This window comes from Ciconia boyciana, chromosome 12, assembly GCF_034638445.1.
Source record: "Ciconia boyciana chromosome 12, ASM3463844v1, whole genome shotgun sequence".
Classification (NCBI taxonomy): Eukaryota; Metazoa; Chordata; class Aves; order Ciconiiformes; family Ciconiidae; genus Ciconia; species Ciconia boyciana.
The window spans coordinates 23,219,250-23,241,946 of NC_132945.1; the positions used below are offsets into that span (position 1 = coordinate 23,219,250).

The 22,697-nt window shown below is 49.4% G+C and overlaps 1 protein-coding gene and 1 non-coding gene across 4 annotated transcripts; one reads left to right on the forward strand and one right to left on the reverse strand.

The window, feature by feature from the left end:
- Positions 1-5,264: 5,264 nt before the first annotated feature.
- Positions 5,265-5,336, reverse strand: TRNAE-UUC (transfer RNA glutamic acid (anticodon UUC)). Its single transcript has one exon. It is a non-coding gene; the product is annotated as a tRNA-Glu (tRNA).
- Positions 5,337-5,676: 340 nt separating this feature from the next.
- LOC140658544 (ras-related GTP-binding protein A) lies at positions 5,677-21,759 on the forward strand. Of its 3 annotated transcripts, XM_072877110.1 has the most exons (10): positions 5,680-5,939; positions 6,619-6,652; positions 8,858-8,957; positions 9,976-10,042; positions 11,094-11,316; positions 13,409-13,504; positions 15,106-15,228; positions 17,502-17,593; positions 18,568-18,683; positions 19,731-20,850. In XM_072877110.1, the coding sequence occupies exons 2-10, from the start codon at positions 6,626-6,628 to the stop codon at positions 19,826-19,828; spliced, it is 942 nt and encodes a 313-aa protein (XP_072733211.1). In that variant the 5' UTR covers positions 5,680-5,939; positions 6,619-6,625; the 3' UTR covers positions 19,829-20,850. The 3 variants fall into 3 exon arrangements, with proteins under 3 accessions (XP_072733213.1, XP_072733211.1, XP_072733214.1); XM_072877112.1 differs by lacking the exon at positions 15,106-15,228 and having other exon boundaries at positions 5,677-5,939; positions 19,731-21,759; XM_072877113.1 differs by lacking the exon at positions 5,680-5,939 and having other exon boundaries at positions 6,623-6,652; positions 19,731-20,855.
- The last annotated feature ends 938 nt before the right edge of the window (positions 21,760-22,697 follow it).

The following is a 22,697-nucleotide window of genomic DNA, read 5'->3' on the forward strand; positions in this document are numbered from 1 at the left end:
AGCTTAAAAGCCTGAAATCCTCAGGGCAATCACTTCCATTCCAACACCATTAAATAGTTAAGGGTCATTTTGCCAGAGTGAAAAATGTTGAAGTATTTTGACTGTACAATTTCTGCTTTTTAAATTAAACTAATAGTAATTTAGGTTACTTGCCTAAGGAAGAGGAATCTCCTAGCAGTCTACCAGCCTATTACTTACTGTGTATCATTCAGGTTTGTAAAATAAATAACCCCACGCACCAGCACCTGCTGTGGCTGACCAGCTGGAAAGCAGTTTTGCAGAGGACGTGTGGGTCCTGGTAGACACCAGCCATGGCCGGGAATGTGCCCTTGCAGCAAAGGCAGCCAGGAGGCCGCACTAAGAAGTATCGCCAGCACGGCGATCAGCACTGGTGAGGTGCCTGGAGTGCTGTGTCCAGGTGTGGGCTCCCCAGTGTAAAAAAGACAGGGACAGACTGGTGAGAGTCCATCAAAGGGCCACTAAGATACCACGTGGCTGGAGCATCTGTCGTACTAGCAGGGTCTGAGAGCTGGGACTGTTGAGCCTGGAGAAGAGAAAGCTCAGGGAGGAATCTCAACATGTATAAATACCTGGTGTTCAGGCTAAAGATGGATCCGGACTCTGTTCAGAGTGGTGCCTGGTAAAACGAAAAGTAGCGGACACAAACTGAAATACTGAAATTGTTACTTAAACAAACAAAAAAAACCCAAAACAACCCACAGTGAGGGTGATCAAGCACTGCAATAGGATGCCCAGAAAGGCTGTGGAACATCCTTGGAGATACTCAAACCGAACTGGACACAGCCCTGGACAACCTGCTCTGGGTGACCTTGCGGTGAGCAGGGTGGTTGGACTAGACAGTGTCCAGTCCCTTCCAACCTCGACAATTCTGCAGTAAGCACAGGGTAGTTAGGTGTTGGCTGTCTTAGAAACTGGTCTTTTCAGCTGTCATTTGCCATCTGTGGAAAACATTTTCATCTCCTGTGTGGACACTTTTTATCCAGCATCCAAGAAACTAGTCTTTGTTTACTGGCTAAACTTCCATTATATTGCGTGCACTGCATGTATGTGGAAGTCCTCCTTGATTATCAAGGGATTGTTTTCTGCCTCAACTGCCCTAGCTGCTACGTTCACTCATTTAGAAGCAGTGTGCTTTTCTTCCCAATAATATATCTGCTAATGTCTTCCCCACAGAGTTCATTTGGCTGAAACTGGCTGCAACAACTGCTCTTGTAGCTTTTAAAACCATAAGGGCATATGCCTTTAGCCTACCAGCGCAGATTGTCTTTCAGACAGTCAGCCCTGTCTCTGCACCCTTATACGTACTTTGTGGCTGCATAAGGCATTTCTCGAGCAGAAGGCAATCTGTTCTTTCATCTAAGAAAGTGACTGCTCACACTCATTCAATTGCTGTCACGGGGAACGTGCAATTACCCCATTCTTCGTAATGGAGTCTAGAAAGAACATTCTCATTGCACATGACGAAGTGGAGCTTCCATTCACAGACATTCTTGCCAGGAACCACCTTTCCTTTAGGTACAGAAGAAAGGAAATGCCTTCCCAGGTCAATACAGAACAGTGCTGTGAACATACTTCTAAGGCTGGTGTACTGTCACAAGGAGGCACGCGAGAGCAGTAGATAGCCAAAGTGTTCCAGATATATCAGGGCAGAAGGAAGAGGAAGGACTGGCACTTCCCTAGAGAGTACAAAGAGACTCCTCCTGGGAGATTGTACGCTAAATATTCCTGATACTGGGTTTGTCCTGGTAGGCTGAAATACTTTCTTTCTCTTAAGATATCTCACACGCTCACCCCTTTGAGATGTTAACTGTTTCTGAGATGTTAAAAGAATTATCTTGATTCTGGGATTGGGTTGTTCCTTTTGCATTTGAACCATTCTTTTCAGCAGTCCTTTCCTTTCTTCAGCTGGGGGAGCTTCTTCAGCCTGCCTACAGACTTCTGGTGCAAAAGGAAGAGTAGAGCTACAGCGTAGCGTTGCTGGAGGGTTTCACGTAGATGTGCCTGCTTGGAGAAAATGGAAATCTCAGTACCTAGAGAGAAAAAACAACCTATTCTATGCCTCCCCTTTCTGATACTCTCAAGTATTCAGAGATCCGTTCCTGCATAAATTTTAAAGACAGGATTCAATTCTTGGCAAAGATCACAGGTTCTATTTTTGATGTAAGACAATTTTTTTTTCCTTCCTTTTTTTTTTTATTAGGACATCAAGCCTTGATCTAAAAGCTTCAGCTCATGAGGAATAAGCTAGGTAATTTTTATCAATTATTTTCAAAACACCTGATTTAAATATATAGAATTCTCTAATGTAGGCTTTTAAACAGTTATTTAATCTAGCAGCAACAATCCTGCCCCTGAAGATGTCTAAGACAAGAGACTGCAACAGACTGCACCTCTTCTCTTGGTTAACCGGTCTTCTCCTGCTTAAGAGATTCATCTTTTGAGCTGCTGCAGGCTTTCTTCCCTCTCAGAACTTCAGACTGCTCTGCTAGCTGTCTCTTCCGGTCTGTTTTTAGTTCTCTGTATCCTGTGTGATGTATACACACTGAATGAGACATTTGTTACGGGTGCTGTCCCGACTTACTTGAGGTAAATTCCTATTACCTTCATCTCCATTGCAAGGGGACTCCTCCTGCAGTGCTGAAGCTCTGGCCAAGCCGGTTTCTCTCTTGACTTCTAAACCCGCTCAGTATGGCGATATGCGGTGACCCCTCTCCTGTTGTGTGACCCACGCTCTGCCCCCAGATATGTTGTAGTGCCCTCAGATGCAGAGCTCCAAGTTTTGTTCAGCTTACAGTACCCAGAAGCCCAGCCTGATTGACTCGTACATCTCTACCGTTCCTAGAGTCACCTTGCCTTTTCATCTGAAAACCTGACAGCTCTGATTCTAGAGTTCCTTTTAAATCACTTCAAAAGGCAACGAATATTTTGGACTTCAGAGCAGATCCCATTACTGATTATCTTCAGGACAGCAATTCTGTTGCTTTGCTTCTTAAGAAGTTACCAACTAGTTGATTTTAATTCAGTTCTTACAGAGCATCAGCGTGGCATGTGTTGCTATTTCATTAGCATGTGGAATAAGACATGCATTACAGAAGCAGCAAGCTTGACAAGGAAACTCAAATTGACTACAGTTATGGGACTGTTCTTGGGTTTGTTAACAGTTAGGCCCTGTCAGCATTTATGGGGGCACAGAGGGGTTTGGCACCTGGATCGTCCTCAGGCTACTCAACCTGTATTGACTTAAATCAAAATGAACACAGAACTGACCTCTGCTCTTATCCATCCTGAGCCTACAGAACTACCACATTGGTACTTGTTCTTATATAACAACTCGGATTGATCATTAGTAACACAGGCTACAGATTGACACTCTTCATTTCTTGGTTCTGTATTTCTTAGCAAGGGAAATACTGTCTGTGAATGTTCCCCGTTCATAGACAGAGGTGCGTAATGCGGTGGTGCGTGACAAAATTTATTTGGTGGTGCCTGAAGTGTTTATTTCTTTGTAGTTTAGACCTTTAGCTGCTGTTTTCAGTGTTGCTTACTGCTTGTTATTGAAGGCAGAGAACTCCATCATCTATCTGTAACCCTGTATGATTCTTGACTGTCATTTAAGTAGCATCAAAACACAACAGCAGGAACTTACCATGTTTACAGATGTTCCCTGAGCAGCACCTGCCACCACCCCCACACGTTCTCCACAATCCTCAAGAGGGGGCACAGAAACCCACTTCACCATGGGGCTTTGGGCAGACTGCACTGGGACACCCCCCAGACACCCACTGCTGGTGCCCAGTCACGACCCCCTGCCCTGTTCATCCCCTCGGGCTGCCACAGGTGACCTCCATCCATCCACAGTCCCCAGTTCCCCTCCGACACCTGCCCAGCTGAGGGGTCTGGTGTCCCCCAGGACACACCGGCCTCCGCGGCTCCTCCTGCAAGGCTGGCAGCAGCCCTCAGGCACGAACCCCTCCAACCCGAGAGCCTGCAGCAGCTGCTCCGGCAGCACCGCCCGCCGAAACCCAGCTCTCTAACCGCGCTATACAGCCACACGGGCGCCTGAGAGGTGCCGGGCAGGACCTAGGTCTCCCGGCCGAGCTCCGCCACAGCCACCAGAGAACGAACCGCCTGCCCCGCTGCCTCCGGCGTCTCTGAGGTACCCCCCCCCCCCCCGCCCGCCGCGTTTATATAGGGGTGCTCGGCGCGCATGCGCAGAGCGGCAGCTCACCGCGCGGCAGGCGCTCTCCCGCCTTCAGTCCCCCCACGAGCTGCCCGTGGGACGCGCAGCCCTGTCAGGGACCCCCGGCAGGCAGCGGTGCTGGCGAGCGGCTTCCTCGGGAGGAGAGGCAGCTCCGAGGCGCCGTGCCTCAAGCTCTTGCCAGGCTGGGATTTCTTTAAAGCTCAAATGTGCCAGGTGCCAAGGCTCGGGGCGAGGGGGTGTTAATATGAGGTGCCAAGGCTCTGGGGGCGGGTACGTGAGGTGACGAGGCTCTGGCTTTGTGGCAGCAGCAGCTTGGGGGCTGCCTGAAGACCTGCTGAAGCCAAGATCGGTGGCACCCCAGCAAGCCGCAGAGCCGGCGACGGGCCCCTCTGAGTCCTACAGCCTGGGGAGGAAGGCCCGGGTGGACCCCTGCTTCTCCACACGGGCAAGGGGGCTGCCCTGCCCTCGCTGGGTGAACTCGGGCGGTTTTTGGTGGTGAAGCCTCGGGGGTAGGTGTGCCGTTGCCCACCCTGTATGCCTTCTGTCAGAGCATATACACGTTAATGAAAACGTTGTTGGACATACCTGGCTTTGTTAAGGAATTTCCCTTCATAAATGACTAGCCCGACACACTCATATATATACATTATATATATGTATTTTTATGTATTTATATCTGTAGCAGATTTTCACTGCTAGAGTTGCAGTACAATACTACCTGCCTTGGATAACAGTCAGGGCGGTTTCAAACACACTGCGGAACACAAGCAGCAATTTTCTTGCTTGCATTAGAGAACAATGCAATTAACTCCCTGTTATTTAGTTAGCTACTCTGTCGTCCCATTTACTTGAACATTTTAAACTGAGGTGGGAGGCAGGGTTTGCAGTGGCAGAACGCTTCCTACCGCTTCAGGACACTCCTGGGGTCGAGAAATTTGGCGGCGGAGGTGCAGGAACGCGGGCCGACGGAGCCAGGAGGGGGCTCTGCGGGAAAAAGGGGGCACTGGCGCTTCCCCTCCCCCGGAAAGCAAAAATGTGATGCTTCCCATACCGGGAGTCGAACCCGGGCCGCCTGGGTGAAAACCAGGAATCCTAACCGCTAGACCATATGGGAGGCGCTGGGTGCTCTTGCCTCCGCCCGCCCCACAGCCCTGCCGCTCGCACGCTCCTGCCGCTCAGGACGGTACGAGGCTCCGGCAGGCCCCGCTGGGCCGCCTCGCACGCACCGCCGGGGGCCCCTGCCCGCCTCCGGCCGCCGCGCCTCCCTCCCGCCTCCATAAATCCCCTCCTGCCAGAAAGGGGCTGCCCACACCTAAGATGGCGGCCGGTGCTTCGCTGCCGTCCCGCCCCGCCCCCTTCCCTCTCCTCGCCCCGCCCGCCTCGCCGTTGGCGGCGCCGCATCACATGACGGGAGGGGGCACGGGCGCGCGGGAGAGGGCGGGGTGAGCGCTCACGTGACCGGCGGCGGCTGCCGAGCGCTGGGTCTCGTGAGCGCCGTTGGGGGGGGCGGGGGGTCCCGGGCGCCGCGACGGGAGCGGGCGAGACCCCGGCGGCGCGGCGGGCTCACGCGAGGCCGCGGCTTTGAGGCCTACCCCGGAGCGGGGGGCGCCCGGTCCCGCTGAGCTCCGCCGCCTCCGGCGGGCAGGCCGGCAGGCACCCCCGCCGCCGCCCGCGGGCACTGCCGAGCCGGTCCGGGAGGCGCCTATCGCGGCTAGAGGTAGCGGGGGGCGGCGGGGCCCGGCGGCGCTGGCTGAGCCGGGGGGCGAAGCCACTGTCGGGCCCGGCGGGGCTGGGGACAGCCGGGGGGGAGCGGGGTCGGGGGCTGTCCGGGCGGCCGGAGGCACCGGCGCGGGGCGGGGGCAGGTCTCGGCAGCGGCAGCCGGGCGGTGGTCGGTGCGGGGTGCCGGTGCGGGCCGGCCGCGGGGAGCGGGGTGTGGGGACGCGTGACGCCGCGGTCACGGGGCGCTTGGTGCGGGCTGCGGAGCATCCCGGGGGGAAGGGGCAGGAGTAGGGACTGCGGGTGAGGCCGGCCCCGGCAGCCGTGTGCGAGGGGACCCGGGCGGTGCGGCAGCTGTGCCGTGTCTCCCGCTGCCTTCCAGCGCCCGCCGCGTTTATCCTGCTTAGGCCTGTTTGGGCCGTGTAATTTACGGGAACGTTGTTCATCATGGGCGTGTTAGAGGGTTTTCTAACAGTAGGAGGCTTTTATAAAGTTTCCTCACGCCGTCTGCAGCAGAAGCTGTCAAGTGCCTGGTGCGGTGGAGGTTGGGGGGAATTATGTCAGTATGGGAGTGCTTCCCCTTTTGCACGGTACTTCTGTGGGTGGGATTGGGATGTTGAAGTGAAGCCTGTAACTGAGGAAAGTAGAGCAATGTAAGAAAATGGTCTTCTCTCTGTAGGTGGGTGATGCCAAGCACAGCCATGAAGAAAAAGGTAAGAACTGAAAGGAGAATCCTTTGCAGTTGGGTTTTCCTTCTCCATCTGCATTTGTTAATGTCGTTATGTGTTTGCGTCTGTACCTCGGTGTGTTCTTTGGCTGTCAGGTGCCTCTTAAGACTCTCAGAGTCAGCAGATGCATCCTTTGCTTAAAGTGCTAGAAATTAAAATCGGGTTTGAGTTTATTCGCTGGCGTGAGCGGTAGGGCAGGCTCGCCGCAGAGCCATCCACGAAAACTGCTGTGAGAGTGTTGCTGGTACATGTTGCAAAACCCTGTGCTCACTGCGTACCTCCCGCAGCGTGAGGGAAGAGGATATGCTCTAACCCGCTTCGTTGGCCCGTGGGGAGACCCTTCTGATGTGTTACAGAAAGTCGTGTGGGGAGCCCGTCATTCACTGAGGGCTGCTGGGAGGATGAAACTTAATACACGGGGAAGGAGTAGCACTTTTTCTGAGAATTGGGAGGTGGGGGGGGAGTGTATTCCAGCAGTAAGCATATTCAAAGCCATTAAAGCGGCTGTGTAGAGAATATAGGGCTGTCTTTCCTTGGTGTGCTAGGATTGGGTTTCCTGCCTGGCCCTGCGTGCTGGTGTCTGACCCCTTTGAAAGGCCTCTGCAGTCTAAAACTTGGGAATTGGGTTCACCTATAGGCTGACTTGGGCTGTGCCTTGGAGCCGTATTGAGTTTCTGCAGGTGGTCTGAAATAAGAGATGTTGATGCTCTGTCCTTCTGCTCTGTGTGTAGCTCAGGGGAGAAGACAGCGTAGCTTTCTGGGGGTTTGCTCCAGGAAGGCTGGTAGGTGTGACCTGACCAGTCTGCCCCTCTGAGGAAGAGTCCTTGTTACCAAATCACCGAGGCATGCGGTCAGCTTCTTTTTGAAAAAGGCACTCGCCAGCCTGTGAAACGTTGCGGTTGCTCTCAGAAGGGTAACTTGTGCAAACAGGATGGCGCGATTCTGCCTCTCCTGTTTTGCCCTGATTGTCTGGCAGCTCTTGCCGTGCAGTGGTGGAGCGAGGTTGGGAGTCGAGCGAGCGCCTTCCCAGCTAGCGCTTGGCACTGGCATGGGCTGGGCAGGCCGGTTGCACTCTCGTTAAACCTATCCTTGATGATAGATTTTCAGAGCTGTTGCCAAAGGCTGAATTTGACTTTGTAACTGGAACTTGTTTAACAGCTGTTTTTGTGAGCAAGTCTGTGTTGGCTGTCACTGCTGGGGTTTTTTAATTTTATTTTTAGATCACAATGTACAGTCTTGTCCTGTGTGACTGTCTCCCCTCTCCCCCGCCCCCCGCCTCCCCCCAGATCATCCCCTAGTTTTTGGCTACTAGAGGTGCTACCTCTCCTTTGGCCTGATGATCTGCAAACAGGACTCTGGAGTCAATGTCTCCCCTACACCATAGCCTGGTGCACTTGAACTGGTCTGTCCCATCTGCTTCTAACTTTTTGCTGGTCTTCTGACACCTGAAACTTGAGATGTAACTTGTGTTTCACTTCTGTCAGGGAAGAGACAACAAGTCACGTTATGGGAAGGAAAAGAGCAAGACTAGGAGAGAAGTAATGGGTGGAGAATACCAGTGCTGAGTGAGCAAGGGATTGTTTCCAGCCTGGTCTTAAAGGCTTGAGATAAAGCTGTTTGTTTGTCTTGGCAAAGTTGTTTGCTGTCATCAAAAACATCGAGCCTTCACCTGTGGTGCCTGTGCGTTTGGAAAGTGTGCGGGTGCAAGGGGCTGGGGCAGGGGAGGCTGCGGCAGCTTGGGGAGCAGCGTCCGCTCTTCCCCGAGTGCTGGTTACGAACTCCACGAGTCCTCTGCCAGCGCGTGCTGGGAAAAGGAGGTTCGGTGGACGGTGGCTGTGGCCTGGCTGCGCTTCCTTCTGGGTGGTAGGCAGCCGGTTGAAGGAGCAGGAGTGTGGTGCCTGGAAGGGCAGAGACTCCTGAGAGGGTGGGGAGTATAGTTCAAGAACGCAAACAAGATGGAAAGGTTTTCAGTCTGACCACGAGTCAGTGCCCGTGGGTGGTAAGGATGTCTGTCTCCTGCTTTCCCAGGCGTGGTACTCTCCTTTGCCTCTCTTTTCTGATGCATTCACATCTGAAGTTTGTTGGTCCTGTGTTTTGGTGGCTTTGGCAGGAAGATGTTAACCCCAAGGGAGCCATGAAGGACCTGGTGCTCTGTGGTAGCTCATTCTTTCTTCTTTTTTTTCTTCCCAGGTGCTGCTGATGGGTAAAAGTGGGTCTGGGAAGACCAGCATGAGGTCCATTATCTTTGCAAACTACATCGCCAGGGACACACGGCGCCTGGGTGCCACAAGTAAGACTTCTCTTGTTTGAACTGCAAATTCTCAGGGCTCGAACCCCCTCCATTAAAGGGGCGAGGCTGTTCCCTCCAGCAATCCCTGCCTCTCCTCTGCTCTGGAGTAGGTGGGTGTCTGCTGATCCTCCCAGCTGCCACGCCTCACAGGGAACTTCACTCCTGAGTTCAGCTGAGGGCAGGTAGGAGGCTGGAGCGAAAGGGAAGGCAGCGCTGGGTTCAGTTTTGCTGCTTTATTGTTGAACTTTTATCCTTAACTCTTTTGTGATCAGGAGGCAGCCTTTGCTGCTGCTGCACCTATTACTGGAGGAGTGTTCAGAGCCTCCTCGTGGTCCTCCTCGTTGGTGAAGCTTTCCTGTTGTTAGCCAGCTGATCACTATAGCGCATCTGGAGACACAGTGATCTTGCTGTGCACCTCTGGTTTTGGCAGGATGATACACTAGGCTTAATTAGTGTCTTCTGCCTCTTTTTTTTTTTTTTTTTCCTCTGAAGCCACCGATCTGAAAAAGCAATAAGCGATTCCTCTGAAACAGGGGTATGAGTTGTCAGGATCTAATGCTCCTCGCTGGGAAGCGCCTGTGAGGACTTAATGTCACGGATTGGTTTCCTCTTTGCCGTAAATTTGGCCTGTTCATAAAGTTTACATTCTTTGTGGTACTGGTTCATTTTTAAGGCTTGCTTAAGGCCTTGCAGAGTGTGCTGGAACTAATAATTCTTAAATTCTAATAATTCTTAAAATATCACAAAGATCAGAGAATGTGTTGTTAAAGGGGAACCACCTGCTGTACTTCTCAGGAGAATAGTGTCCTGGGTAGAGAGTAGGAAGACTTGAATTACTCTGGGAACTGCCTTTTTCTGTAGTGCCTTCAGCTACAGATTTACGTACAACAATGTTGTTTAGATGGAATTTTACAAATTGTGGGCTGTGTTGTGAAGAATGACATTTTTGGCTGCCCGAGGAGGTAGCTCTGATCTGGGTGTGTGGTACAGTCGGTAAACTCCTGTTGTCTCTTTCCAGTTGATGTGGAGCACTCCCATGTTAGATTTCTAGGAAACCTGGTATTAAACCTCTGGGACTGCGGAGGGTAGGTACTGTTTATTCTTGTGCTTTTGACACTGTTGGGGGTTAGCTCTGGGGAATAAGGCTGGGGATGTAACAAAACAGAGGCCCTCCTGCCCTGGAGGGATCAAGTACGCTACTTGTGAATGAAGGGAATGGAACAAGCGTTATGCACGCACTGTAAAACTGGTGAGACAACTCTGGAAAGAACGGATGCCACATCTTAAGCTTGTGCATGGAGGTGGGTGGAAGAGATTGGCACGATTACGCTGTCTCTTGAGTTATCCCTACATAAAAGGAGCAGTGCGTAGGTCCACCCTTCCCTTGCTGGCTGCTTTCCTCTGCTGGCAAAAAGCCTGAGCCCCTCACCTGGGCTTTCTCCTGAGGTGGTGGGAGGTGATGCTGGTTTCAGAATTGCTTATCACCAGCTTGATCCCAGGGGGGTGCGTGCTGAGAAGTGATGCTGAAAGTTGACAGTGATGCTATGGCTCCTGGAAGCAGCTTTTTGAAGAACGCTCTCCCATTGACAGAGCCTCAGCAGAGCTGTCCAACTTTGCTAAGCTTCATCAGCTCTCGTGTCCTCATGCATTGTCTGAGCCATATTCAGCAAAAGTTAAAGGAGATTTAAATCCTGTAATAAGAGGCTACACTGGTTTTCGTTATATTTCAATGGTTTTCGTTATATTTTAGCTTCTGCTGCTGTGGCTTTTTTATATGCAACTCTCCAAAAGCCAGTCTGGGTCCAGAAGCAACATAGCTCCGTTTGCACAGGACACTGAGCAGCCAGCTGTGACATGAGGGAAGCTTCAGCTTCCTGTGAGACTGGTGAGCAGATGCTCTTCAGGAGCATCCAACTTGGCTCCGTTGGAAATGCTTAGGGAGCCTTATGTCATGGGGAATTTAGCCACCTGTGGGGCTCTCGTCTGGACTCCTGTGATGGGGTCTCTAGCTCAAAATGCAAACCTCGCCTTTCTAGCAGGAGGTATTTTACACATAGCACCTTTCCTGACAATGCTAAGCAAGACCTGGTTGCTCTAATGGGAGTCTCCTTGCTTTGGTGCTCTGCTCCTTCTCAGACAGGACACCTTTATGGAGAACTACTTCACCAGTCAGCGAGACAACATCTTCCGCAACGTAGAAGTCCTCATCTATGTCTTTGATGTAGAGAGCCGTGAACTGGAGAAGGACATGCACTACTACCAGTCATGCTTGGAGGCAATTCTTCAGAACTCTCCTGATGCAAAGATCTTTTGTCTAGTGCACAAGATGGACTTGGTGCAGGAGGATCAGCGGGATTTGGTGAGAAGCTGATAGTTGCCATAGAAATGCTTTCAAATAGAGCATCTTTTGACTGTGCTAATGCATTGCGATTTCATACTTCAAATACAGCCCCATCAGTGCTGTTCCTAGGAGAGTGTCTCGGGTGTCAAGAGTTGTCAAAGCCCTCACTGCTTATTACCCTCCACTCCACTAAGCTTTTTCTGCCTTTTCTAAATTGTATGTCATCGCTCTCTCGCGCATATAATCTAGTGGAGAACAGAGCTAATGATTTTTAGTGACAACTACCCTGAGCCTTCTCTTTTATAGCACTGATTCTAGTACTTTCACCAGACCTTGGCTCCAGAAGGGAGGTAGAACTGAAAGAAATCCAGCGATCTTGAACTCGCTCCTCACCATTTGGATGGCTTCACAGATGGTGGTGGTGACAGCGATGGCTGGTTTCTCATTAGCTGTTACTTTCAGTCCAGCGTAGGCTCTGTTCTAAAGCATAACCAAAAAAAAAAGAGGTGAAACTTTCCCAGTTAACTAGAAGGTGGTTTCTATTGGTTGATTCTGTTTGCTGTCTGTTTGGCCTGCCTGCCCAGAGATCACCTCTGAAGCACTCCTCTGCCCCAAGAGGCATCCTGCAAAGGCTGGGGATCAACCTTTCAGACATGTTAGGTGTCTTCTGTTCTTTTCGGAGGTTTTGAAAGGTTGCAGGGGGATTGGAGGATGTTGAGTTCCTACCAACCTGGCTTTTTCAGCTTGGACTGAAAAGCAACCAACTCCTGATACCAAAAGAAAAATTAGCTTTGTGGGTTAGACAAGTACATCCCTGGCTGCTTGGCCACTCCCTGGCTTGCAGCAAGTTTGGAGGCCCCTTTAAGCTGTTGGCTTTTGTCTGAAGCAAGAAGTCTCATTAAACTTTCTTCTGATTCCTGGTGAGTATGTGCCTGGGCAGCTGCGAAGGAGGCCGCGCAAGGTCCTGTGGCTGAAACCACACCCTGACCTCCCTGCATAGGCAGACTTCTTCCACGTAGCAGGTTGGCTTCAGATCACTCGTCCTGCCTGAGAGTGGTGATCCTCCTCTTCCAGTTTTAATTCTGCCCTCCAGCTCAGTGCAGAAACAGCTCAAAGAGCTTGTTCATAGGGTTGGTTCAAGGAGCTCTTCCTCACTTGCATCTGCCTTTCCTCCAGACTGAAGGATGAGTCTAAAATCTTCTTGATGCTGTCCTGTCCAGATTTGTTTTGGGACTAGTGGACAAATGTTGGTTCCACATAGTTGTGCAGACTCTAATGAGGCCCTGATTGAGGGGTAGACAGAAGAGGGGCCTTGCTTCAGATACGCTTTCAATGTGTATCATTACACACCCATCAAGATCTGTTTTAAGGTATCTGGAACTCAGAAGAACATGCAAATACTGGGTGAAATCACTATCTCTGTAAATCTTACTGAAGCCTTTGGTATCCCAGGACCCAAATGGTAAGTGTTGGCCCATGCAGCATTTCGTGGGGATCAGTTAATGTTCTGTCATGTTCCTAAAAGCAGTAAGCTGAGGTGAAGGTGGTCGTCATGTCTTCCCCTGCAGAGGCATGTTGCTGGCTGTCCTGCTGCTTTTTTAGCAGTGCTGTAGGAGCCTGGCACAAGGCTGTCTGGTCTTTGCTGTTCCCCTGCTCCCCTTTTTTTTGTAACCATAATTTCTAAGGGCAGTGTGTCTAAGTACATGCCTCAGAGCTGCTCATATTAATGAACCTGGAGTGCTTTCTTCCTATCCTGTTCTCAGTGACGGAGCTTTTTGCCTGTGACCAGGGACTTGTCAAAATTTAGGTCCTCAGAGACACTCCTGTGTGTCCGCTTCCATTTCCACTCCACAACACCCATAGCTACTTCAGCTTTGAGTCCCAATGAGATCTATTGTGAGGCAGCCATGGTCTGCTTGTCCCTGCTGCTCCAGTGGAAGGGGTTTGTTTCTGCCAGCCTGTCCTGGCCAGTGTGCTCTGCTGTTGTCTTTTCTCCAGTGCTGTAGGTACTTGAGATTTGTTTGAAATGCGTGCTGTAAATGCAATACAGCAACTGCACCAAAGGCAGAAATATTTACACTCAACTGCTCATATTTTTTTTATTTCCCAGATTTTTAAAGAGCGTGAGGAAGACTTGAAGCGCCTTTCCCGTCCCTTGGAATGTGTTTGTTTTAGAACTTCCATCTGGGATGAAACACTTTACAAGGTTTGTACAGCTTCCTCTCCATATCAGGCTTCCCCCCTCCCACTTGAAAACAAGAGCATGAGGAAGGCGAGTGGTTAGTTGCTACTAGTTTGGCAACTAACGTGGTGGTTAGTTGCTACGTGACTGGCCCTTTTTAGGTCTGCAGCAACTACTTCTGGAGGTTAGCTGTTGTAAATGGCATCAGAGTTTCCTGGTTTTAATTAGAAAAAGTAAAACCCCTCCACATGTTGGAGTCATGGTGTCAGTATGTTAATACTGCTTAAACACTTTGCCTGGCTATTTTAGAAGGAGCTTCTGCATCTTTTAGTCATGTTTATCCAGCATGGAATTGTTTCCTGTGTTTCTCTGCAGCGCTGTTAAAACACGAGCATTTACCCTTCTGGGAATTTGCTTTGCTTTCAGGAGGGATGGGGTTTTTTGCTAGCAGTCAGTCTTGACTGCAGTGTCAGAGGTCTTCCAGGTGTGGGAGTGGCGAGTGCTACCTGGGCTACACTGGTAGCAAATGATCATTATAATTGCCAGCTAATGCTGATAAGCAGTGGTGGTAGCGTAGTGGCTGGGTTGCTTGTCTGAAGGTCAGGACCACTTGGCTCTTTCTCTTGGCTTCAGTGGGACTTTGGATGGCAGATTTCACCATCCTGGCAATTCCATCCAAAGCCGTGGCAAATTCCCCTGCCTTCAGTGTATGACGTGGTTGGTTGAGGCTGATACAGTACCGTACGCCAGGTATCACTCTTCACAAAGCACGTACCCGGCTCCCTCTAGAAATCAGCCTTCCTAAGCAGTGGCGTACCCTGTCTTCCTGCAGGCATCCATAATGTTCATCAGTTACGCTGGTTACTCTATTTCAGCGGCTTATACAGAGGCAGACCTGTGCTATTCTAGACACAGCCCTGCCAGAGCTCTTCAGAGCTCGTGCCCTTGGCTTGGGCTCTTAACTTTGCGTTTGGCAAGTGGGATGGTAGGAGCGTTTGGTAAATATCAGGTACTTGGTAAATAGGAGACACAAATATCCCCCCTGACTCCTGGGGGGAAGTGTGTGGTCAGGCACTGACACAAGCCTGAGTCAGTAGGTAGGCAGTGAGGTAAAGCTGAGCTTAGAGGACCTGAGTCTGACTGAGGACAGATGCCATTACAGCATCCCCAGTCCCTTCTGGGCTTGTTCCTGACTCATCGGGTTAGACTAGAGCTTTCTGTTTGGATTAGTGACGAGCTGCCAAGTATCCATCTGCATGTTGACCTTGCTCAAGATTGAAAAAACTCTGAAAGCATTAGTGGTTTATCTGGGAACAGTAGATAGAAGCAGTGCCAGCTTAGAATTAGGATGTTTTAAGCCTGTTTAATAGTATTCTTGTTTCTCTGTGACTGATGTGGAGAAGAACTTGACCTAGCAAAGAGTTTACTCGGGTCTGGGGTACCATTGGTAGTCTCCACTGTAGTAGAGATACCTGGACATGGAGGTGGGAGAAGCCTCTCTGTCTTTCCTAAGCTGTCAACACCCAGAACTGCAAATAATCAGGTTTTGGGCATATTGCATAATGAGAGGACGAGGCAGAGAAGTGCTAATGCAGCCCTTATGTTGTGTCTTTCTTTATTGGCAGGCTTGGTCCAGTATAGTCTATCAGCTGATCCCCAATGTCCAGCAGCTGGAAATGAACCTGAGGAACTTTGCTCAGATCATCGAGGCAGATGAAGTGCTTCTGTTTGAGAGAGCCACTTTCCTGGTGAATACAGCAGTTCTGGCCTTCGGGTTCCTCTGCCCAGCCTAGGACGGAGTTCCCTGGATGGAAAGTGCTGTTGTGGCAGTAGCCCAAAGAGAGGTGCCAGCGCCAGATGGCAGAATGCATTGATCCAGGCCTTGTGATATTGAAAGTAGCTGATGTGACACCGTGGCTCATGGGACCTTCCCAAAATTTCCACTTCTAGCAGTTGAGCTGAGGGCTTGATCGGTATTTCCCTCTTCCAAGCTATGAGAGGGTTTCATATCCCCATTCTGTTGTCAGCTGTGGGACTTTTTTGAGAATTCCTTTCTGCACAGGGCAACAACCTTCTTTAGCTTGAAATAAGCCTTTTCAGTTCCTCCTGGCCTGGCATTTTAACTGGTCTTGATTTCTTCTTTTTTTTTTTTTTTTTTTTTTGTCTGATGCTCTACAAACCCAGAGTATGGATAGAGGATCACAAGCAATTGGATTGCAAAGGCTTTTGAAGTTACCGGCTGCATGGTAACTGTGCTTCCAATCTGTTGTCTTTGCAAGGTAAAACGTGTTGGTTAAAACCACCGTTGCTGCTTGTCCGTCCATACTCTTGGTTTCTGGGTTGGTCTCTTCAGACTTTGCACCAAAACTCTTGCTGACCTGAAGGAATGGTTTTGAATTTTTTTTGAGTGCTTTCCGTGATGGCCAAATGTCTGATTTTGAAATGATGGAGGGAATGTGGAAAAGGAGCCATTACTTTTCTCACTTCTTAAACTATCAGAAGTAAACATCTGCCATTTCTGGCAAGTCCTGCTTTTTGACCTTTTGTAGATAATAAGTAGTTCTGCCTTGGTGGTACGTAACAGTACTTGCGTTATAAGTACTTTTTTAACTGAAAAAGAATAATCTTCGCTACAAAAACTCTATGCTTATTTTCAGTGTAATGGTGACTTTTTAAAGACACTTTCTTCTCACTTTTTTCATATATTTAAACTTCCCCCAGGACTCCTTTCTCCTGAAGTGAAATCTTACTCTGAAATTGTATTCAAATCACAGTAACAGAAAAACCTATCTGGAAAGTTAAGGAACGAACTTGCATACAATGAAGGCTTTGGTATGAATGCAATCCTTGAATCTGGCTGAACCTGTACATGTATGAATAATTGGGCAGGTTTAAAAAGTAGGGAGTACCTGATGGTCTTTTTAAGGTGCTTAAGGAAAAAAACCAAACAAACAAAAAACCCAAAAAAACTTAGTTCCCACAAGCCCATTAAATGTGACTCCATAGGTAGAAAAGTAAAGGTTTAACATCCTTGCGCAAGGGCATCTGACACTTCCAGTAGCAGTTGGTTTCATGATTCTTAAGAGCTTAAAGCACACGGCATAAGGTTTTTAAAATATTCCTTTTTGGTTTGCCGTGGGAACAAAGATGATGTAACTATTTGATTGTGTGCCATTCCCCTTATGCAGTAAATGCAGTTCTCAGCCCGTTAGCTAATTTGGCTGAGGAGTAAAGGTCTGTAGGCTACCAGCCTTGTGCGAATGGTCGGGGAGGGAGAGCAGCAGTGGATCACACTGCAAGGGTTCCTAAAAACTTGTGATCCTCTGAATCTTTGCAGCCAGGCACTAAGGTCTGCATGTTGCTGCTGGATTGCTATGTGGGAGGAAGAGGAGGGGAAGCGATCTGAATGCAGACAGCTTAGCACAGTCTTGGTCTGACTCAGTTAACTGATGGAGAGAGAACTCCCTAGGAAACCAGCTGCCTTTGTTCTGCTTTTCTTGGGGAGGAACGGCTTGCTTTGGCTTTGAGAGCAGTACTTGTGCATCCTATGTGTAGCAGAATGGGAAATTTCTCAGGTTCAGTCCTTGAGAATCTGCAGCACGAAAACTTAGGAAGGAAGAGCTCTTCCAGCGTTTGTCAAGTGTCTCTTTCCCCTACCTGAGGTGATGGTCTTGCAATTTTTTTCCTTTCCTTGCACTTTCTTTTTTCTTTGAATTAAGATTTAAATTGCTGCTAAGTTGGAGTATTCACACCTCAGATGGACAACAGTGTCTCTTGCATATCTCATACTTGCATCTGGACTTGTGAAGGGCTTCCTGGTGATTGTATTACTGAGTCCTGTTTTACCATGAAAGCACCACAAGTGTTGTTGCAAATAGTTTCCAAGATTCAATCAGCAAAAGGCAAAGGGAATCCCTGTCCTGGTCACCACCCATTTCCCATAATTGCTGTTGAGCCTGAGAAACCTGTGCTGAAATAAATTACTAACTAACTCTGCCCTCTCTCTCGTTCTGCCTTCCAGGTCATTTCTCACTATCAGTGCAAAGAACAGCGGGATGTCCACAGATTTGAGAAAATCAGCAACATTATTAAACAATTCAAGCTAAGTTGCAGGTGAGCTTGTTTCATCATTAGGTGGGGAAGATACCTCAGCAGGTATTTCGGCTTCATCCAGAAGCACGAAGGCTCTCCCGATTCATTCTAGTTCTATGTCTCCTCAGCAAGCTGAGATGCCATAGTTAAATTGCACCGTGCTTAAACATAACTGAGTTAATTGTTATCTTTTGTAACTTCCTCCTTTGCTGATGGTTGAACGAGGTTTGTTTTGAAACAACCGTTTTCTTCTAGGCCTCATTTTCCTGGGCAAGGTAGGGAAGTTCCAGGACTGAGCTGATAAATTAGTGACAGTCAACAGTGCTGTGGAAAGTCAGGTGGAGAGCTTTGCTTCAGACCCTGTACCACAATGCTGGTTTGGGAGGAAGAGGCTTGCGGACCCTATTTATCAATATTTCGAACAGAAAAGTGGAAAGCTTGCTTTGGAGTAGCTTGGCTTTTGAACAGCCTCCAGGTTCTGCAGTCTGTTAGTAATACCTGCACGTGTTTAGAGCCTGAATAGGATGGAGAAGTGGCTGCATGGTGTACAGAGCTGTCTCCAGATGTTTCCGTTTTATAGTTCTTTCTCCTGGTTATCCACAGAGAGTTCAACTGTCCTTCTAAGTGACAGAGCTGTTACATCCGTGGGGCAAGTGACGTTGACTGCTTGGGCACAGCAGACTCAAACAGTCGGTGGGGTTGTGTATCTTGAGTTACCTTCACCCTTCAATGCCCAAATCGTTTTATATTGTTCTAATTTAGCCTAAAGCTAGAGAGGTATTTTTCTTTTTTAAAAAAACAAACAAGCAAACAAACTTGTAGTTGCACCTGGTGTTGCTTGCCAAGTGGGGACTCAAACACTTCTTTGTTACCAACAACTCAAATAATGGGATGTTGGCTATACGGGTGCAAAAGCTGTTTAGGCAATGTTACAGTAATAGTTCATTTACTCTTTTTTTTCTTTCTTTTTTTTTTTTTTCCCCCTCCCCTCTTAGTAAGCTGGCAGCTTCTTTCCAGAGCATGGAGGTCAGGAACTCTAACTTTGCTGCTTTCATTGACATCTTTACGTCAAATACATATGTCATGGTGGTTATGTCAGACCCTTCAATACGTAAGTTGAAGCAAAGCTAAGCCTCTGGCCTGGTTTTGTTCGTGGGGGCAAAAAGCTGGAATAAGTCTAGTTTAAACTGTTTCTCTTGGAAAATGACAAAGACCAGGCAAAGCAATAAAACTGATTGTAATTAAAAGATAGAGAGGGATCTGCTGTCCTGCTGGTTTGCTCTGTCTGAGCAGAGGGTGGGGGAAGGTGGTGAAGAAGTGACTTGACTTTGCAGAAGGCAAGAGACGTGTGCCTTTGACAGCTGAGCTATTCGTTGCTGTCGAGCGGAGGATCGTAGCAGCGGGGGGGGAACCACTAGAACAGATGTGACCTGATTCAGTAGGTCATGTCTAATAACCTCTTTTGGGCTGTTCTGGTCTGGCAGCCCCGGTGATTTTTGGAGGGGAAGCAGAGGTGGATCGTATTTGAGTTTTTGCTCTTGCTGCCTGAACTGGCTTGGTGGGCAAGGACTCTAATTATAGTCGCATCTATTTATCTTAAAGAAGAAACTGGAGCCAGCAGTGCCAGCCCGTACAGGCACAGTGCGACTATTTAACTGTTTACACAACTCTGACTGAAACTGCTTCTGTTAGGATTTGAGGTGCTTCAGAGACACTGTCCAGGACAGCCTTGTGGCTTACAGTGGTGATGCTTCCTGTCCTCCTCTTTTCAAGTGGTTTCCTGAATTAGGGAAAACCTGTGTAAACCCCCTGCCTGAGTTACCAGCTGTGATGATATTGTGTTTGAGGAGCAGCAAATGAGCAGCTGTGGTGACTTGTGCAGCTATCCCCCTGAGCAAACTGCTTGACCGTAGTTCGCTCGGACTCTTCCTCGGTGTTGCACTGGGGTCAGCAAACAGCCCAGAAAATCTTCCAGATCTTGGAAAATTTTCCAAGATTTTCCAGCATCAAATTTTGCACAGCTAGGGAGCAGTGGGGTTGAAATAAGAGAGCTTGCTGATGGGGACGTTGCTTTTAGGCAGCACTTAACTTCTGAGGACTCGGTTACTCGCATCCCTTTTAACTTTTTTTTATCTCCCCTGTCCCTTTTCCGTCCTAGCTTCTGCGGCTACGCTGATCAACATCCGCAATGCCAGAAAACACTTTGAGAAGCTGGAGAGAGTGGATGGACCAAAGCACAGCCTGCTCATGCGCTGAACGTTGGACAAGGCACATGGTCTTTGGGGGGAGAAAAAATGAATTGGAACTACTTATTTTTAGGAGAATCTAACAATGTTGATGTCTTTGTTGGGCTTTGAAATGAGTGTGCTGCTTTATTTTTTCTCCTTTTAACGTTGGACACTAGTCACTCGGAGGATGTCTGGATACACTGCGGACCTTCCAAAGAGACTTCCCTGGCATATGTGGGGTTGGGAAGAAGTAAGGACAGGTGATGTGCACATGGTCTCATACTCCTGGTTGTCAGTAGTGGCACGTGGCAGAGCCGTTCTGGATGTTTTGCTCCTGGGTGATCATATAAGTCACAGGAATGGAATATTTACTGTTTTATTGGTTGGTTGCTAGAATACGTTTATAAATTTCTCCTTGTCTTCAGTCATGAAAATAAATTTTTGCTACCAGGGATTTCAGATCCTAGAGCTTTGGAAAGTGGGTTTTCTTTCTTCTAAAGCCTGGGGCAGCTTTGGCAAGCAGATGTGTAATTGCTGCATTTCTCCTTTCACATTATTGGGGGGGGGGAGAGTTGACTGAAGGCCATGCCAGAGTTTCATTTAAGATAATTTTTTTTCCCCGCATGGAAGCAAAATTCACTCAGCAGATGAAGCAGTCAGGCTGGCATTGGCCTCTTTACACTTGCCGAAGCGAGGGAAAGACCATGGTAAATAAAAGGGGCCAAAGACCCTAACTGACCAAGCGGCGAGGTAGTCCTGGCGTGCCTGGTCTTCCTCCTGGTGAGCCAGGAGGGGCTGGCACGGGCACGGAGGAGCCCCAGAAGGTGGTGGTTGTGGGTGGTGTGTGCATGAGCTATATTAGCTATGTTTGCGACGAACCAGTTGGACAGTGTTTGGCACCAATGTTACTCGACATTACTGTCTATTTTTTAATGAAATTTTTTGTGTGCATTTCCATTAAACATAGGAACGAAAGCACTGAGAGTTAGGGGAATCTCTGGCTTGCTGGGTGGGAGCTGATCTCTTTTCCTTTTTTCTCTCTTGCTGCATCAAATTAATATATAAAAAAGGGTGTGGTGACTCTGAGCCTGGCTCTCCGCTTTGTGTTCTCGAAATCGTGCTTTCCCCCTGTATCCCTGCCCACACACACGCTGGGGGGGGAATCTGACAGGGTGAGTCTGTTATGTGAGAACGGGGAGCTAAAGGGCACATCTCGGCTGGAGAGCTGAGGATGGGCTCGGCTCCGCACAAAGTCTTCCATCGATTCTCAATCTTTACGGTATTAAACACCCGCGTCTTGCACCGCCTACTCAGCAGATGCGTTGGTGCTCTGTCAGGCTGGGTGTGTTTTCAATGAGAATCATCGAGTCAGCATCCCTGTGGGAGAGGAACTTAACGAGATTCCTATTAACAATTCGGGTGCTGAGGTTCTGGAGAACTTGTGAATGGGCTGGAGGTGCAAGCGGAGGGTTTCCATTTGTCTTCGGTGCTTGCAGGTGTGGAATACGGTGCCGGTCCTGGAGTGGGAACAGCAAATCTCGCCCGCAGTCTCTTTTGCCTGACGTCGGGCTGGAGCAAACCGAAATGTGACTACAGTTTCCTCGTGCGGATGCTGCCCCACCACTTGGACAAGGTCAGTCCCTGCTTTCGCTCCGGTCGGTGGAGAAACCTCACGCCTTTCTGCACCCAAACCCTGCCCTCAGCGCTGTTCAGCGGAGGAAGAGGATGAGTCGCTGCTGATCTGTCTGTTGTCGGAGCCTCGGGAACATCACCTCCAAGGGACTACCGGGAAGGGCTCCGCTTGCAGGAGATGGGCAGCTGTCACAGCTTCAGGAGAGCAGAAGATGGCTTATGGCCGCAATTCCAGCGCAGATTGAAGCACCTTCTGCTGAGAGTACGTTTTCATAGCAGGCAGCTGTTCCTGAGGAAAGGACAGTGGGAGATGCTGCCTTATTTCCATGGTTACAAGGAGTTGCCGTTGGGTTTCCTTGGGGGATAAACTGTTTAGCATGTGAAAGTGGGATAATGTGGGGGGGGGGAATGTGAGCTGGGGAAGCGGGTAACAAACCGCTGTGAAGGAAGAGCAGTCTGATAGCTGACGGGGAGCCGAACCCAGCATGCAGGTACCCTGGCTTGTTGAAGTCTCTCTGGGGCCAGCCGTATGATGGTGGTAGCTAAAGTTCTGCTGTTCTCTCTTACTGCAAATCTCTTTTCCTAAAGTAGACGTATTTTGGGGGCTCTTTTGAAACCAACGTTTTCCTTTTGCTCTCTGGCAGAGATGCTGCTGGTGCTGCTCTGTGCGCACGCTGTCAAGTGACCATCCGCAGTGTGAATGAAAATATGGATATGCAGGTGGCTTTATTTCATGGCAACTGCCTTACGTTTTTTGACAGTACGGTGTTGTATCTTGTTTGTCTCTCTCCTGAAAGCAAATCTCGGGCCATTTTCCGGAGCCCAGGTTGGTCGCTGCCGGCGGAGGCTGGTGTGCCACTGCGCCAGGCAGGGTCTTTCCAGCAACCAGCCGCGCTCCCCTGGCATCGCCGAGCAGCGAGGCTTGGTGGATCACGCTCTGGCACCCTCGCCCTACCTTCTGGAAGACTCTTCCCCCTTACTCTGGCAGCTCTCGCTATCAAAAAAAAAAAAAGTTGATGCCTGCTCCAGATGTTGCTCTTAAATGTACTCGCACACAACTCTGGCCCCAAAGGGCCAAACCGTACAAGCTCGATGAGATTGCAGAGGTCTGTCCTCTTTCGTCAGGACTCGACCTTGGAACTAGTAGAAACTTGATGCTGCCTGTCACTAAGATACTGAATAAACGCCCCTGCTTGGCCCGGTTCCTTTCCACGGGCTGCCTTTCTTCTTGGAGCTGCTGCGTGGCCTGGGGCTGAGCTCCCTGG

Bases quoted from the DNA above. Each gene is read 5' to 3' on its own strand.
- LOC140658544 (XM_072877110.1), top strand. From the start codon at position 6,626: ATGCCAAGCACAGCCATGAAGAAAAAG. The intron at 11,317-13,408 runs GTGAGAAGCTGA...TTTATTTCCCAG, and splicing joins AGGAGGATCAGCGGGATTTG to ATTTTTAAAGAGCGTGAGGA. The intron at 15,229-17,501 runs GTGAATACAGCA...TCTGCCTTCCAG, and splicing joins TTGAGAGAGCCACTTTCCTG to GTCATTTCTCACTATCAGTG.